The 18,792-nt window shown below is 42.5% G+C and overlaps 1 protein-coding gene across 1 annotated transcript in view; it reads left to right on the top strand.

Annotated features, from left to right (window-relative positions):
- The first annotated feature begins 16,281 nt into the window (after positions 1 to 16,281).
- PCOLCE2 (procollagen C-endopeptidase enhancer 2) overlaps positions 16,282 to 18,792 on the top strand; it is a 52,427-nt gene continuing 49,916 nt past the window's right edge. Inside the window, exon 1 of the mRNA XM_069973885.1 lies at positions 16,282 to 16,487. Coding sequence (XP_069829986.1) covers positions 16,405 to 16,487 — 83 coding nt within the window. The 5' untranslated portion in view covers positions 16,282 to 16,404. The remainder of the gene's footprint in view (positions 16,488 to 18,792) is intronic.

The following is an 18,792-nucleotide window of genomic DNA, read 5'->3' on the forward strand; positions in this document are numbered from 1 at the left end:
CAAACTGTGTTTTACAGCCAGGAGATAAAGGCTTAAAAAATCAATGCTTCCTAAGATGTACGGCTATGGGTTTTTTATGTTAAAAATACAGTGTGTGTGCTACACAAGATAATAGAAGTGCCTGTGATAGATTTCTTTTCTTATTTAATTATAGTTGAATGTTTATTTAACATATATACTGTATGTAGACTATACACAAAACCCTTTTTATATGGTCTGCATTGTGGCATTCCTCTATTACTACTCATGGAAGTAAATTACCCATTAAAATCCTCCATCCATACGGACACGGCCGTGTCAGTACAGTAGTGCAGAGATTTAAAACGTTTCGGAATTCCTGGTGCAGTGTCCCAGAGCAGTGTCCACTGTTGTTTCTAGCCAGTGTGTAGGACGATGCTTATGCGTCTATGTACTCTTGGGCTGAAGTCTGTAGTATGCTACTTCCACCACTTGGTGTCACTATGTTTTCTATACTATCTAGCCTAACGGAAAGTATTAAAGGGTTAACTGTTTTCTTGATTGATTGTATCAGTCATCCTGTGATATGCCACAGTGTTTGTGTTTTACTGTTAAACCAATCCTTGAGCTGGGTACCTTATTCAATCTGCCCCTTGTGCAAAGCCCCTTTGCAGTATATATAGTGAGATAACAGTAGTTTGTGGGTTCTCTAGAGTTCTAGAGTGTTGAGAGAGAAAGCATGTTACTCTTGCTGTAGTTTACTCCATTGCCTGGCCTGGAGGCCAGGTCCTCTGTGTAGGATTTTATGCAAAGAACTGTATGTCTTCTTTTAAGACTTATCCTCCTAGCCATGTCTGACTAGTGTCAAAGGTGTTGAGACTGCTGTAAAAAGGGGACCAAAGGGACAACTCTGCCTACATTTGGCGGCTACTCTCTCTTCATCCTGTAGGGACTCTGTTCCTGATTAGTTTCACTCCATGCCTGCAGTCAGCATTAGGCAGATGTTCATATCTGTGGATGTAGGCATTCTTAAAGCCCAGACAGCTGAGTACCTGGTCTAGATGGGGCCCTACTAACCCCAAACAAGCCGTCAGTCCACTAATCTCCTCAAGCCAAGTCAGTTTATTAAAGTCAAATCATTTAAAGTCTATGCATGCCCGCATGAAATACAGTACATGCCCACATGTATGGCTGCTCCATGTGACCTCAGGCCACATTCACACGTGTGTGAAATCTGTTAGCACAGACTACAGACTAATTAATTTAAATGGCCCTATTTACATGCCTGTACACATTACAGGGCTTTGATCCGTGCTGCAAAAAATACAGACAGTCCTAGTATAGACAGCAATTGCGACACTAACCACCATTCACTAATGAATGGGTCCGTGCTTTGCAGACAGCTACGGGTGCACATCCGTAGGGCTGTCCGTAGTTATGGGTCCGCGGCTACAGACGGCTCTTCGGACATGTGAATGAGGCCCAAGGCGTTCACATGTAGTATTTTAGCCAGTATTTGGTTACTGGCCAAAATACTATGTGCGAACTTGTCCTTATATACATATACATATATTTGACATATATTATAATAATATTCAGCCAGGATATTCATGCCATGTGCCTCAATTGTCTGACAAATCTGTACAGGTAAATCTAATGAATAGATGCGAGGACCCGGATGGCTTTGTTTGTTTGTTTGTTTGAATCCATGGCTGGCCTGCTGTGGTCAGTTGGATGCCTAGTGAGAAAAACCATGGAAATGTATGCAAAGCAAAGCACTCCAGGGACAAGGAGCACATAGAGGCTTATACCAGCTGTGCGGAGTACTTGTATATACATGTAAATTATCAGAGAACATTTTTGAATGAAGGTGAACCACTCGGAGTCTGACAAGCTGCGTTTTTAATAGTGTAGTTGCTTTGGAGACCAAATACCAATTTCAGTCTTTCAGTCCTAGTTTCCAGCATTGTAAGCATTTTCAGCACAGCTAATGCGCTGCTCCAAGTTATGTGAATACCTCAATTGCACCCTCTAGTGGTATGATGCTGGAAAACACTGTGCGGATTGAGTGCTACAGTGTTTTCCAGTGCTACTTTACTTATTGCAGGTTATTTATAGCGAGTGACCATTAGCTTAATTATTGTGGGTTATATATCTAAATAGTGATCAGTGCTCACAGCTCACAGTATAGCCGCATACAGGACACAAATCACCAAATGCCCACAAGTAATGTTGCAGAGTTTAATTGTTTTTTTTAACACTTTTTTTATGCAAATGTCATCCTTAAAAAACATGGAAATCTTTTCCTTTTAGTCTCCATACTTCATTTTGCATGTCACTAAATATTTTTTTAAATTAGTTATTGTGTACCAGACAAAAAAAAAAAAAACTTTTAACATGTCCTAGGGACATGTGAAAAGTTTTTATAAGTCAGGGTCTGAGGTTTTATACCCCGACTAATGAGGAGAACGAGTGGGGAGAGAGGGCAGACACATGCTTTGGTCCCTGCTCTGGATCTATAAGAGCATGATGGCCCTATAGATTCATATTATTAAACTGTCTTCATCACATGACAGAGCACTAAGCCTGCGCTCAGATGGCTAAACACTAGCTTCAGTGCCTGCCTTTTTTCTCTGTGCCTAAAAAATGGACAAGCCAAGGAGTAAACCCCCTATACGGATAGGTTTAAACCTAAAACTTACCTGTAATTAAAAAAAAAAAAAAACTTTTGAAGATTCACAAAGACATGTCAAGAATTTTTATCAGTTGGGGTCTGAGGGTTCAGACTGCGACCATTCAGGAGAATGATCGGGGAAAGACCAGCACTGCAGCCCACCTCTTTTCCTGTTTTGCTATAGCTAATTGAGACATTTTTGGGATGTTTATTATTGTGTGTCACAAATGAAGGTATGATGGGTGCCTTTTAACACCATCACCACTTGGTGTCCCACTCTCTCCTATTTTTCTGTATGCACTGCTGAAGAGGGTTAACTTTGTTCTGTTCACTGTTTACCCATGACTGGTGCAGGTACCTCACACACATCCCACCTATTACGCTTCTCCCGTCTCCTTTCTCTAACACTTTCCCCACCAATAGGAGGTTAGACCCAGTCACCCCTATATAGTTCAGTTAGTTCCTGGTGGAAGGATCTTTTCTAGTCAGTCAGCTGCAGTTAGGAGATAGAAACAGAGTTGCTGCTGCAGTCTTTTGCCAGGCCTGGCTTAGGCCAAGGCCCTGGGTCTGGTCTTTTAGTCTTCAGTCGGTTGTCAGTAGTGGAGGTGGAGTGAGTCATCCTGAAAGTGATGCACTGCTAAACCCAAAGGTGGGGTAACTGTCACTTGTGTCAACCTTATTCCTATGCCTGGGATCCTTCTTAACCATCAGAATAATCTGAAAAATCAAGGGATTAATCCTCAGTAGGACCAAAGGCCTAAGCCGAAGTATCTTACTGGTAATTGCTCGACTTCCTTAGGTAATTTTGAGGAGTTAGCTTCGCCCAGTTGCTGAAGCGTGGGAGTTGTGCAGCCGAACCTGACAGTCTCTGAGCTGGTTTGGCAAAAGGCAGTCTTCTACCTAGTTCTTTCTCTTCTAACCGTGACTACGAGGTCATGCTCTACACTATCCCCACAGAGTACACTTCTAAGACAGCCCCTGCGCCTCTCCAAAGACAAGCTACACTTCTGCACAGTTATGCTCAGCCAATTGCAGCAGAGCTGCTGATGACACAGTAGAGGGGGGCCGGCATGAGGGACAGCTGGAGCGGTCCGGCCGGCCTCCCGAAGATGACGTCGTCAACCCAAGATGGCGTCTGGGGTCCACAGCAAATACGTACGTATAATGCACCACCAATGCGAGGTGGGGGGAACATGAGGAAGGGGGCCATTCACTTAAAAAACACACATTGCAAAGTTGAATAACTTTTTAATTTATGTTATTTAGTGAATAAAAGTTAAACGCCGCACTACCCCTTTAAAAGGAATGTATCACTAGATATTCATTTTCTGATTAGAGCCAGATACTAAAACCTTCTTAGAACCTTTTTTCTAGTGTGTCTCATGGACATAGATGACAATAGACAGAGTCTGTCCCCTTGAGATGAATGTGAAGCATTACTGAGCATGCTCTGTGACCTTTGAAGGGCTCCTTCTGCAGGGAGCTGCTATTGTCTCCTCTATCTATGGTGTCACATGTCGCTGCAATACTGTACAGATAACTTTACAGCAGCCACCTCTTATCACCACAGACAGAACAGGAAGTCTCAGCTTAGTTTTAGACCTAGTGGTGAGAATGAAAACTGCAATATTTCAAGATTATTTTCTAATATAGATAGTCAAATGGAAAATTAGAAAAAAACATCACCGAAAATTCTTTAAAAATATTTTTAAAATAAAAACTTGATATAAACAATAGGTCATTTCCTGATGATGCATCCCCTTTAAAAGCAATGCAGATTGGATGGATAACAGGATGTTTGAATCCTAATTGCTTCAGAATATGCTGAGCAGCCTCGGCCTCTAAGAACCATTTAGAGTGCTTCAGGGCCCGGCCACAGATCAGGTGAGAACTTTGACACTATCCTGCAGAGGAGCAACAAAATTAGAAACAAGAGAACTTCAAGTATGTTTGTCTGAACCCGAACCCTCTGCATTTGTTTACCGAAGGCTGAAGAAGTTTGATGCAGCCCCAAATCTGCATAGAAAACATGAAAACAACCATAGGCTATATCCATGTTTTCCAGGATTTCTCAGGACTGCATCCAACTTTTTTAGCCACTGGTAATCAATTGCAGAGAGTTTGAGTTCGGACAAACATACTTGAAGTTCACTGATCTTTAATATAGATGTTAGACTCCAGCAATAAACTCAAAATAAAAAAATGAGGAAAATTAAAATATACAAGTTATCTAGTGTCGAGAAGTAGTGCTATGCCTCATGTACACACACACACATAACAACGTATCTTGAAAAGCTACTTGAAATAGCAGGTACACTTTTACATTTCAATTTCTTTCCCATTTATTATCCTCTCTTTTAATTCTTTATTGTCTTCTTGTTCAACTTGTGCATTATACATGCTATTAACCTCCTTACATGGGGTAATGTTAAATAAAGGTACCTATTAACTGTATGTGTTTGCACCCAAGGCTATCGCCTAACAGTTAAAGAGTACCTGTCATAAAAATAAACTTTTGATATGTCATCAGGCATGTCAAAAGTTATTAATCATAGTGGTTCTCTCTGCCGAGGCCTGCTGTGATTGGGAGATATAGCCAGGGAGAGAGATCACAGCGTTAGCGTGATCCACTGCCCGCACGCCCCCCCCCCCCCCCCCCGGGCTCCCACTTGAAGTTCCGCTCGTCACATAGGCCCCATTCTATGCTTGGCCAGATTCCTTTTGTGGTGACCGAGGTGGTCGCACCTTTCAGTGCCCAACCGCCAGGATGATGTTAAGTCGGTGGTTGGAATATAGCTCAGCCAGTGAGGATGTAGTTGTGACGCCAGTGCTAACTCAGCGCACAGGTGTGATGTTATACCTGCTTTTAGTGTGTGTGGCTGGCTATATTGATTCCCAATGGTCGGTGACCTGCCGGGCAGTGATGGGTCCCTTGGGCTCTTATCAGGGTAGTCCAGAGTAGGGAGTTGACCCACCTGGACTTTTGGTACCACCACCCACAGAAAGGGGAAAATGACCCAAGGATGGTGTAGCCTGTGTGTATAGGTGCTGGTGCAATTATCACTAAGTCCCATTAGAATAAATAAGGTGATCTTTACTGAAGAGTCTCTGACAGGAGACTCTACAGGATAGTTGTGTAACAAGTGACTTCTGAGGAACAGACTTGAGTTCACTGAATCTGTGCTGAGAGATGTGCTGAGTAGAGTAAAGGAGTTCAGAAGAGTGGAGAGGAGTTTGTCGGGAGAACCCTAACCCAGTTTAGTAATGTGCTCTGCCGGAACTTGTGAGAAGAAATACTTGGAAAATACTTGTGCCCGTATTTTGACCCGAATGTCGTTACAACCACCTTCTGCCCTGCAGTGTTGAGTTGCCCGTTCTACGAGGGTGACACAAGCCCCAGTCCTGATTACCTGAGTGTAGCTAAGTGTCTGAGCGTGTCCCGGTTTCACCTGCGCTGTGAGATAGAGTACGTAGGCCTTGGATACAGCTGCTTTGCTCTATCCGGGTCAGTTCCTCTGTCTAGGATACCGCCCTGCTCTTTTAATAGAGGTTCTCGGCGTGGGCTGGGGTCTTCTCTGAATTGTCCTTTTTAGCTATTTATACAAGAAAGTGTGGAAAGAAATGGATATCTCACCATTCTGCTGTCATCTTTTAGTGAATAGATTTCTTACGTTCGAATGTAAACGATAATCGTTCGGTTGAATAGCAGTTAACGATTAACGACTGAACGAGAATTGTTGATCGTTTAATAAGACCTGGACCTATTTTTATCATTGCTTGTTCGCAAATCGTTCTCATTGAATAAGACATCGTTCGGTCGTTTGCAGTAGTAACGAACGCAATAGCGTTTTCAAAAAACAATATTTAAATTAGCTGCTTTGGTGCATTTTTTTGAGTTTTTCTCCAGACTCCCAGTGCACCATTCTACCCGCTCCAACTCTCTGAGGGCACCTTAACATGTTGAGTTGGTACATTCAGTTTGATCAAACCGTTTGTAAGAACTTCATTTTTTTCAAAGAAAACTTTTTCAAAATTTTTTTTTTCCAAAAAATGTTTCAAAAATTTACTTAAAACTTATGTTATATAGCACCTGTACTTTGCTGCAGCAATTTTCTGTTGTTGATTTACTGTTAGCCATGGATGTGTGCAAACTGCATAGTGCGAACAAGGTATAGAGTAAATATGCGGGCTGTAATTACTTTGTTATGTTTCACATGTGGGTGTGTGTGGCTCTCTCCTTATAGCCGTGCACTTTATCCAGCTCCTGTAGGTGTGTTACACAGAGTTCAGTTGCCCTTACATGCCCAGATATGGAGACTTATAGTCCGAGAGGCCATTGTTAGTGTAGGTCTAACTCTCACCTGTGCTTTGCTGCAGCAATTTTCTGTTGTCCATCCTACCTGCCTGCCAGTTGTTAATCCCCACCTACTTGTGCATAGGCATATTTGCATATGTAGTGATGTCTCCTTCCCCACCCCAGATCTCACATCTAGAAAAGATAACCTCAATAATTGAAATTAAAAATCAGACTGTGTGAACAGAGCCTCAGAATCATCATTATCGGCCACACTTATGCTAAGTTTACACGGAGCGATAATTGGCCCGATCGAACGATTAACGATTTCGAAGTAACGATTTTTTTTATAACGATCAGCGTTTACACGGTACGATATATCGTACGGAAAAATCGTTTAGCGATCGCCACCCCCGCCGCCGATCCGATCGCCACCCCCGCCGCTCCGATCGCCACCCCCGCCACTCCGAACGCCACCCCCGCTGCCCGATCACCACCCCCGCCACCGCTCCGATCGCCACTGCCGCTGCTCCGATCGCCCCCTGCCGCCCCGGCCACGAGCATACGTTACCTGCTCCGCGTAGCAGGTCTTCAAATCCCCGGCTCCCCTCTTCAGCGCATTGATTGGCTGAAGAGATGAGCCGGGAATTTCAAACGGCTCCTCTTCAGCCAATCAGTGCTCCTCTTCAGCACTGATTGGCTGAAGTGGAGCCGTTTGAAATTCCCGGCTCTCCTCTTCAACCAATCAATGCACGGCAGCACTGATTGGCTGAAGAGGGGCCGTTTGAATTTTCCGGCTCCCCTCTTCAGTTAATCAGTGCTGCCGTGCATTGATTGGCTGAAGAGGGGAGCCGGGAAATTCAAACGGCCAATCAATGCGCTGAAGAGGGGAGCCGGGGATTTTGAAGACCTGCGAGGCGGAGCAGGTAACGTGTGTTCTTGGCCGCGGCGGCGGACTGGCGCGCGGGGGGTGGCGATCGGAGCAGCGGCGGGGCTGGCGATCGGAGCGCTGGCAACGGGGGGTGGCGATCGGAGCGCTGGCGGCAGGGGGTGGCAATCGGAGCGGCGGCGGCGTGGCGATTGGAGCGCCGGCGGCGGGGGTGGCGATCGAGCCGGCGCAGGGGGCTGCGGATGAGCAGAGGGCCGGGCTGTGGGTGAGCGGGGGGCCGGGCTGCAAGCGGGGGGCCGGACCTTGGGCAGCGGGCGGCGGGACTTTCGCGCAACGACTGTTTACACGGAACAATCAGCGAATTTTTTGCCAACGACGAACGACGATTTAAGAACAAGTTAAAAGATCAAAATGAACGTTTTCTCGCTCATTGTGCGATCGTTCGCTGCGTTTACACGTACGATTATCGTTCTAATTCGATCGTTATCGTGCAAATTCGCACGATAATCGTTCCGTGTAAACTTAGCATTAGGGTCCATTTACACAGAAAGATTATCTGACAGATTATCTGCCAAAGATTTGAAGCCAAAGCCAGGAATGGACTATAAACAGAGATCAGGTCATAAAGGAAAGCTTGAGATGTCTCCTCTTTTCAAATGCATTCCTGGCTTTGGCTTCAAATCATTGGCAGATAATCTGTCAGATAATCTTTCTGTGTAAATGGACCCATAGCTCCCTGTAATTAGGGTATTAGAACTTTCAGCTGGGAGAGGTATTATGACCTTTGCTACGTTGTCTCACTACACTGCAGCTTCTTCCCATTGCTGCGGATCAGTGCAGCTAAATTCTATATTCTGGAAACCTCTCTGTCATTCTTTGGGCTGCGTTCTGACCTTTATTCCAGTCTCAGCCACAGTCAGACACAGAGATACAATGCACATTAGTCCTTGGAACTGCTCTGAAGAACTTATGCCACAGTTCTTAAGATAACCAGGTGGGGATTCTGCCCCGGGCAGACTTTGTTCTAGACTACCGTATCTCAGAATCAGCCATTACTTATAGTCTACAGCCGATATGCTTGTCTGCTTTGACCGGAGCTTTGTGTCAGGGTGGTCTTACTTTTTGATTGCCAGGAAACTATTTGAAGATTTGTGCATTATTGATGCTATTCCTGGGGTCTGGCTTTACTGCTTAATTGTATCTCTTATTCCTGGATTTGTGGATCTGTCCATGGTTTTCATAATAGTTCCATCCTGTTGTTATAGTTCAGTATTTCTTACAAGAAGCATACGTCTATGAACCCATTTCGTGCAGACGTTTTAGTCAGATGGTTGGGTAAAATGAGGGATGTTGTTCATACAAATTAAAAGTTGAAGAATTTGATATCATGTTACCTGTGGTGAGGGAATGATGTGTACTTCTGTATATGGTGTCACACTGATTAATCGGAAAATATGAGATCATAACTGGATATTATAACACAAAGAAATACTATGCTAATTGTAATGTCATATTAATACCACGTTGTGATCCTTCAATCTTCTAGAAAATATTCTGCATACAAGCTTTTGCCGGGCAGTCTAGAAATTACAGTTCAATTATGGCCGACTGTGCACAGTATGATATGAAGTATGAAGCACGCGTCTCTGTTCTGAACAATCTTCTGTACAATTATTAGGAGCTGGATTTTGCAAACAACCCTTAGCTAACACTAAAGCTGCCATGGTTGTAATTCAGAGTATACAGAAGACCATATTATAGCAGACAATCATTCTCTATTTGCAGCAACGCTGACATATGCACAAAATCTGTATATCTGTCTATAGTATCTATCTATCTATCTATCTATCCATCCATCCATCCATCCATCCATCCATCCATCCATCTATCTATCTATCTATTTATCTATCTATCTATCTATCTATCTAGGTTCGGATGAGAGCAGCACTACTCGTGGATATAAGCGGTGCCAGCAGATGAGGCCAATGATCATAGGCCCACAGCTATGTAAAGATGAATCCATAGCAATCCAATATGCGTGAAGATAAATTAGTGAATTTATTCCATTAAAAATATGCAACGTTTCAGTCACCTCTCGCGGCCATTTTAAAGCACATTTTCAAGTACGCTCTTGAAAACGGCTGCGAGAGGCGACAGTAACGTCATGTTTTTGATAGAATAAATTTACTAATTTAACTTCACGCATATTGGAGTGCTGCGGATTCATCTTTACATATCTACCTATCTGTCTGTCTATAGTATCTATCTACAGAGAAAAAACCTCTAAGCAGCACTCTTCATTGTAGGTTAAAGCGGGTGCCAGTATTATGAACAGGTGCCTATTATAAACTTTGTTTTACTTTGCATGGAATAAAAGAAACGTCACATTTTTTCACCTGAATCGGTAGTGCCATGGATTTTCATTCAACTCTATCTATCTATAAGTAGATAATCCACGGCACTCCAAAGGTTAACGGTGCAACTGTGAGTTTATTCAAAACAACATGGTGCAGCACATCATAAGGCACGACGTTTCGGCAGCCTCACGCTGCCTTTTTCAAGCAATGACCTGCAGCCTCTGCTAAGTTAGCACGGACATAACTGTGCTATCTAGAGTATATTGCAACTACTAAGCACAAAGTTTATCTTTAACTGGCTATGAATTAACTATTAATCAGCCATTAGTTCAGATTCAAGGGCGAATTCCGATTCTGCCTCTCCAGGCATAGCCCATCGCTGCTTACTGTACATGAACAGACAGGAGTCCCTGCTCCTCTATGTATTTTTCATGACTGCCTATACTAGGGCAGCATGGAAACAAATTGACCAGTAGGCATACATTGCATAGCTTGCTGCTTGGTAAACACTTGCTGGGCTGGGGGCAAAGCACCCAACACAGTGAATGTAGAGCCTAAGTGTTGATACCTACTTTGGTCCTATGCTACCGTTTTATAGTACCCAGAAGTTCCCCTATGACATCCTCATACACTCAGCACTGGATGCTAAGCATGGTTTCAACATGTCTAAGAGACCACTAGAGCTGTCACTCAGAACAGCTCCTTGGTCATACAACTAGTATAATAGTCCAGAGTTATTGTGACTTATACATTATAGAAATGTTTATTCTATTAGAAGTTGTTAAACTGTTTTCTGCAGTAAGGAAAAGTTGACCCCCCCCCAGTTTACAATAATGCTGTCATGTGAGCTTACATAAAAGAAATTTGACTGTATATAATGTATGATTTATGAGATTTATGAGTATGGACAGCTCCAGAGCCTAGGACACTTAAGACTATTCAGAAACATTCTACTCTGGGAGAAAATAAGGGGTCTCCTTAATGTCAAAATTTAAGTTAAAATTTTACCCGTATTGAATAACACTGAGCACAGCTGCAGCCCTTTCATGTCCTAGCTATATGCCATAGCTTTCTATGGTGGGAAGGAAAGGTCTTTTAAGGATAGTAGGGAAATTGGAGAAGGATCTACGTATTATTGAGGAATTTAAATGGGGCAAAAATCTATCACCGGTCTCAAGATTTTCCATCATGCTATTTTAGCAGCTGATACAAATATCCTTTGTTTTTGATACAATTATCGTTTAGGCTTTTTTTGTCGTTTAAATAGACTAATGTCTATTGAGTTCACCAAGGCATGGGGAAAGGATGTGTAAGTAATTTCCCCCCCCCCCCACTAACAATCCTGAGGTAGAAAAAAAAATAATTGTGGCCCTGAACAAAATTAAAAGTAAGGCCCCAAGAGCTGGAACATCATATCAATAGCACAGTAACATACTAGTGTACTATAGTCAGTCACTATATGAAGCCTAGTATCACAATAATACCAATATATAAGGCTAAAATAATACTGCTGCACCAGGAATGCTGCCATTACCATTATATAGTGAATGAAGAAATATCTCCACACAATGATTAATATTTCCCCCACACAGTGACCAAGTGATTGACATACTGGGGGCCACACAGTGGCCATATAGTGCTAAATACCAGTCATACACAGGATCTGCAATCGGTATAAGTGATTACAGTACAGTTACATCCAGTAACTACAGGTGAAGTCTTCTCCGTCAAAAACCCAATCCAACACTTTTTGCCATGCCTCCCTTGATGACCCACACTGTAACCGTGTCCCATTTTTCCCCAAAAAAGTAGGAATGGCTAGGTATGTGAGATAGATGTGGAATAGATAGGTCCCTCCATTAGGTATGTTTGTTCCATTGTTAAATATGTAGGCACTTCCCATTAAATAGATCCGCTCATTAAAGAGGAGGATATGTTCTCCCATTAAGTAAATAGGTCCCCCCTAAAGTTAGGTATATCTCCCCAGTCTCCTAAGTAATCAGGTCTGTACTCCACAATAGGAAGACAGGTAGGGCCCTGCAGTAGAAAGGTGGTGAGCGTCCTAGTAGATAGTTATTTTTAAATAATGGATGTTATTTGCACAATGACGCTCATTATTATGAAAGACGGACGTCATTTTTATATGGTGTGAACCAAGCCAAACAGTAGTTTTCCCCTACAGAAAAGTCCATTGTGTAAACATTTATACTGTGTAGCTGGCAGCAGGGCCATATTACATGGAAAGATTATTGTGCAAATAATCGTTATGTTCAAATTTAAGGTATAATCTTTCTGTGTGTATGCAGTGAATGATCAAGGGACTACCGAAAATTTATTGATCACATCTTTTAAGGGGACCGTAAAATCGTTGTTAATGATTCGCAAATCTTTCAGTTTATGTACACATTGGGGGAGATTTATCAAACATGGTGTAAAGTGAAACTGGCTCAGTTGCCCCTAGCAACCAATCAGATTCCACCTTTCATTTTCCAAAGAGTCTGTGAGGAATGAAAAGTGGAATCAGATTGGTTGCTAGGGGCAACTGAGCCAGTTTCACTTTACAACCCTTTGATAAATCTCCCCCATTGTTTGCTCAGATCAGGTATAAAGTATATGAAGGATTGTAATAACGATTAACAATTGTAACTAAGGACTATTGCTCCGATGGTGAACAATTTCAGGTTGTTGGCAAAAGTTCTTGTTTGCTGATGTTTACTATTATTCCGAGAAAATGAGAAATCGCCTTGTTTATTAGGACTCATAGAATTATTTCCTTGGGCTCCCCAGTGACCTTGGATGCTAGCAGAATGAATGGGACAAGGCAGGATTATTATATAATGGAGCTGTAACTAATTTGTCCCACTAGAGGGCTGAGTCGTACTGTGATGCTTCTTACACATGAACACCTCTATGATGCAGTGACCAAAGAATAAGCAGATGTCAGTTCTACACAATGAAAGTGACTACATTTAATGACTCACAGGGAACTCCCTTCTCTTCCTATGTCCAGATCACTATCAATGTTTCTTCAATCATCTTGGCACAAAAACTTTCCATCTAGTTCCTATGCCCCTCTTATTTCATCCTACTGAGTAATAATGCCCCATACAGTACTAACAGCCCCTTTGGGCCCCACAGAGTAATAGTGCATCCTTCTAATAATGTCCACCCTTGCAGTATTAGGGGCACTGACTGCACCAATAAATAAGGGAGGTAACTTCATTTCTTTAAAGAGACTCTGTCAGTAGGTTTATGCTGCCCTATCTAAGGGTAGCATGAAGTAGTGACAGAGAAACTGAACAGAATGATGTATCACTTACATTGTTCTCTACAGCTGATTCAGAGATATCTTCCTGAATAACATAGACAATAAGTTGTCCTCTCCATTATGTGCATGAGCCCTGTATTCCTGGATATTCATGAGAAACAGAAATCTCCGCCCATCAGCTGCTGATTGGCAGTTATCTCTTCATGCTGTGTATAGGCAGTTGGCTGTCAATCAGCTGCCGTAGGGTGGGGGGAGGGGTGCAGCAAGAATCCTATTCTCCTGCATATTAGGAGAACGGCTGAACAGAATGATATAAGTAATACACCGATCTGTTCAGCACTTCTGTCACTAGTTTATGCTGCCTTAGTTTTAGGCAACATAAACCTAGTGACAGATTCCCTTTAATTATCTGCCACCTGACATAGCATGACATACAGCAGCGGCCTTATTCTGACTCCTTCTTCTTGTCTCTTGTTGTTTGACATCTCAGATCACATAGTCTAAGAGTGGGAGTCTGGAAAGGAAGAGAAAGGATATGCATTCTCTTGCACGCTGTACTCTGTTGAAGGCTGGGATTTAGTCGTGAGATAGGAGTAGGGGGAGATGTGCAGGCTGTTGGCGGGGTCCAGGAGCAGGATGCACGCAGTGCAGGCACTAGGACAGGTAAATATAGCTTCTTCTTTATCGAGTGCCCCCCAGTCCCAGACAGAATTTTTTTTTTTTCTCTGAACACTCAGACCGGACTGATCACACGTCTCTATGACATGTCAAAAGTTTCCCAAACAACATTGATACTTTAAAGTCTCATCAGTGGCCGCTGCCCTTTCCCGCTTCACTCAATGATTGGCTAAGCAGCTGTCCAAATTAAGATAACAATTAAAAGGAAATAATATAGGAGCAGACTAAATGGACCATGTGGTTTTTTCCTGCCATCAACCTTCTATGTGTCAGATATTTATCATGTTTTAACATTTCAGTAACAATGAATCTTCCCCTTCCCAGTCTTTCTCCTAAGAAGCCATTATGATCAAGCAACAAAAACAATTTTCTAATACACATGGATTTAAAGGGTTTTTTATTTCCAATAAAAGCATTTATCACCTGTCTCAAAAAAAGATTGCCAAGTAGCCCTTATAAAAGGGGGCAGTGTGTCACTGTCACATGACCACAGCCCTATTTACTGCTATGGGACCGACAGAGCCAGGAGTAATTTTTGTCAGTTCTATAGCAATGATTGAAGTGGCAGTCATGCTTTTCTTGAAAAATATTATATTACAAAATATGGGCATTAGATTTCTGGTAATACATTGATCCAGGCATTTTTCTGAGGGAAGAAATTTTCTCTCTCTGATGGGGCAATTGTCATCTGCCTCATAGGGGTTTTTGCTTTACTCTGGATCAACACAGTAGGGTTTCCCTAGGTTGACCCTGATGGACTCTTGTCTTCTTTAAACCTTACTATGTTACATTGTTATTATGCATGTGAACTATCCTTTCATCCAGAGACACTTGGGAACCTCTTTTTTTTTATTTCACAGGCCTAGACGGTTGGACTGCCAGTGATTTCACATTTATCACCATTCCTATGGATACATCATAAATGCTTTGAGTGGGAACTCTGTAATGCTACAGTCCTCCTAACTATGGCTAGTGACCATGTACTTGTATTGGTCACAGTCTGTCTATTTACATCCAGTAGGCTTGTGCACCATGTCACGACTTTATTTTAATCTGCTTCCATGACCTTTAGTCAGTCCTGTAGCAGGAGCATTTCCTCACATAGTAAATGACTTGTTACTCCGTACAATATAAGTGGCAAATTCCTTCACAAAAAGTACCGTCATAGTGTATAACTGAGCATACGCCCTCCCCAGAGTTTGACAAACAGTGTTAATAAACCTGTCAAAGCCCAGTTGTTAGTTAAATGTTGACTTAGCTGTGCTTGTAGTGATGTTGCAAATGAGACCAAACATCACCAAGTGCCAAAAGAGGAAGAACACTCGTGAATGCTAAATGAGCTCGATCGGGATCTGACACCAGAATGAATTGGTGTCTCCAGAATTAACCCTGGGGGCAATGTTTAATACACACATCTGCATAAAACCTTCAAGTTTTTGACATGTATCGTATAGCAATGGATATAATAGTACAATAATCTACAGTAATGAATATAACAAGCATACTCAAAATCATTCATAACAATACAATGATACTAATGTTTAAAGGGAAGTTACCTAAGGAAAAGTAAAACCACCAATCAGATTTCAGCTCTGGAGCCCTTTTAAAAAGAAATAAATAAATAAAACAGAAAGATTGTTTACACCAAGCGGTCTGCGATTTTTTAGCGAACAACGATTTGAGAACATGTTGAAAGATCAAAATCATCGCTTGATCGTTTGCTGTGTTTACACGGAACGATTATTGCTCAAATGCGATCGTTATTGCGAAAATTCGAACGATAATCGTTCCGTGTAAACGCAGCAATAGTTGGTTGCTTAGGCAATTGTATTATCTTAGTTATGTTATATATCTACCTATCATAAAAAAAAACTTCAAATCAGCACTCTCTAACCCTGCAGTCCCAGTGGATCTGCCCTGCTACATGTATTATTGTCAGGGTGTTAGCAGGCAATGCTAGACAAAGCAACACAATCTCAAGCACATATTTGTTAAGGTAAGAATAATTTTATGCATATGCAATGACCACTGTGAAAGGGTTAATGGTAGCCTTTCCAAAAGAAGCCAAAGGGGAGGAGAGGGGAGGATCAGATTTTAGGGAGAACTGGATCCCCTCCTCCTCAGGACTAAAGGAACAAATGGGATATTCATCAGGAGCATGTCTATGCCAGAGAACCTCCCAGAGGGAAATGAGGAGAGACTCAGACTATAGGGCGATCCTCCTTATAAATCCCCCACAGCTTTGCAGCACATACACCTTCCTTTAGTGGGACTAGTGTGACAGTCATGATTACTGGAGTGAGAGTGCTGCTCACCTCCCTGCTCCTGGCTGCCCACAGCTCTGCCCAGCAGCATCAGCCCAATGAGAGGTAAGGAGAGGGGCATGCTATTATTCCTATATATATATATATTCTTACACTTTACACCATGCTCTGCCATTCATGCTCTATTCCGTTGCCTTCTATTAACTGTTGCTGTTCTACATAACAGCCAGAAGAATGATCATAATGTAATGTTTTCTGTGGGAACTGATAAAGTCTATGTACAGCTCTGCGGATTATGTTGGTGCTATATAAATAGTGAGCAATAGCAGCAAGTAAACGTGCATATAGCATTTAATTTTTACTATAGTAACAGAATTGGTAATTTATTGAGCGCTCTTACTTGGGTATTATAGACAGGCATATCATTGTAGGAAGTGACAGTGCCTTCTATGAGTTCTGTCACATGTGCCAGTCCTGAGAATTCAACTATGATTTTATTATAACAATGGGTGTATTTATTGCATTGTGTGAACTTGTAAGGTATCATGGTGCACACATGATGCAGTCCCATCTGTTCATTATTCTATCTATCTATCTATCTATCTATCTATCTATCTATCTATCTATCTATCTATCTCTATCATACATCAGCTTTCAATATCATATCCATTCATTCACATTCATATATCCAGGTTGGGGCTGGTTGCTTTCTTGTATAGGTGTATGGTAAAACGTTTGCTCCTCTCACATATTTCTGTAGTTCTGTTCAGTATTTATCCTGTTGCATCTTCAAACGCTTCAAAGACATCCCTTTGCATTAAGTATCCCCTGCCACTTTCCTTGATCCTTACATTCATTCTTCCATGAGAACGCATCATGCTCCGCAAATGTCTGGCTGCTGGCTGTATGGTTTTCTGAAGATTGCACAGATGACTACTCCCATTAGTAATACAGTGGTGTGCCCTTATACCGGACCTGTTGTCATTGGTCAGTGGGCTCCACTCCCTTACCTCTTACTGTAGGGAGAACCTAGAATTACATAACCTTCTCGGCCCCAGAATCCACTGTCTTGATTTGATTAGAAATGGTTTATCATGGGTAATTTCAGCAGCTTATGGATGTATTAGGCTGCCTTCCTGGTAGATAGGATTCTGGCAGCTAATGTGTGAAAGCTTTTAACCACTTTAGTGTTATTAGAATCTTTCAGTTTAATGCAGTTTTAATGGTTTTCCTGAGTCATTTTTAAGTTAAATAAGGGCAGAGTTTCATCTGATCTTATTCTACAGCATGTGTTCTCCACACGCATAGAAGGGAGACTGGAGCGCTCTGCTTACTTAGATGTATGGACGGTAGCCAGCAGTCATTTTATTTAGATTTCCTATTGCGCCACAGGACATCGCTTACATCTTCTTTAGTTTGGTATTTTCTGTGTATGCACTTTTGCTGCTCAATAGTACTTAGTATCTGCGAAAATAAGGCAGGGTCCCCATACTGTATACATATCCCCATTGCAGAAAGGCTCCCCAAACTGTATAGCTCCCTCCCCCTCTATAGTCTTCCCCTATACTGCATACTTGCCCCCTCTGCACTAAGGCTCCCCACACTATATACCCTCCATAGTTGTTCCCATATACTTAATACCCCCCCCCCCCCTCTGTAGTTCTTCCTCCATACTGTATACATCCATCTGCAGGCAGTTGCCATACTGTATCCAACCCCCAACCCCCCCCCCCCCTTGCTGTAAGGCCCACTATACTGTATATTCCCCTTCTGTAGTTTTTCCTCCATATCCTCCATACTGTATACATTCCCTTTCTGCAGGTAGTCCTTCATACTGTTTACCTTCCCCCCTCTGTAGTTCTTCCCTCATACTGTATACATCCCCACTCTGCAGGTAGTCCTCATACTTATACCTCCCTCCTCCTGTGTAGTTGGCCCATGTTCGCTCCATCATCCCATATTCAATGCCACCTACTGTGCATCTTGGTACCACTCCTTGGTACCTCCCAAATAGCTTGTGTTGAGCAGGTGGAGGCGGAGCATAACAAGTATGTCTCTAATTGGCTAATGTTTAGACCTTCACACACGTTACCATCTATAGGCTATGTTCACACTGCGTATGAATCCGTCCGTACGCCGCCGTACATGTGCGGCTGAAACTACGGGTGTGGGAAAAATAGACATCCGGCCGGATGCGTACGAACCGCGAATATACGCCCGTAGTACAGTTATGCTTCCCTAGCTTGTTTCAAAGCGATCTGAGGCAGGTCATTTACTTGGAAATCTTCGCCCAGCCCCGTAAACCCCGTAAAATTTGTCTGAAATAAGTACTCTGTACGGGACCGCATGGAAATCCACGACCGTGAGTTTCAACATTTCCGTCCTCAAACAATGGTCTTGTTCATTTTTC

This window comes from Dendropsophus ebraccatus, chromosome 6 (assembly GCF_027789765.1).
Source record: "Dendropsophus ebraccatus isolate aDenEbr1 chromosome 6, aDenEbr1.pat, whole genome shotgun sequence".
Lineage (NCBI taxonomy): Eukaryota > Metazoa > Chordata > Amphibia > Anura > Hylidae > Dendropsophus > Dendropsophus ebraccatus.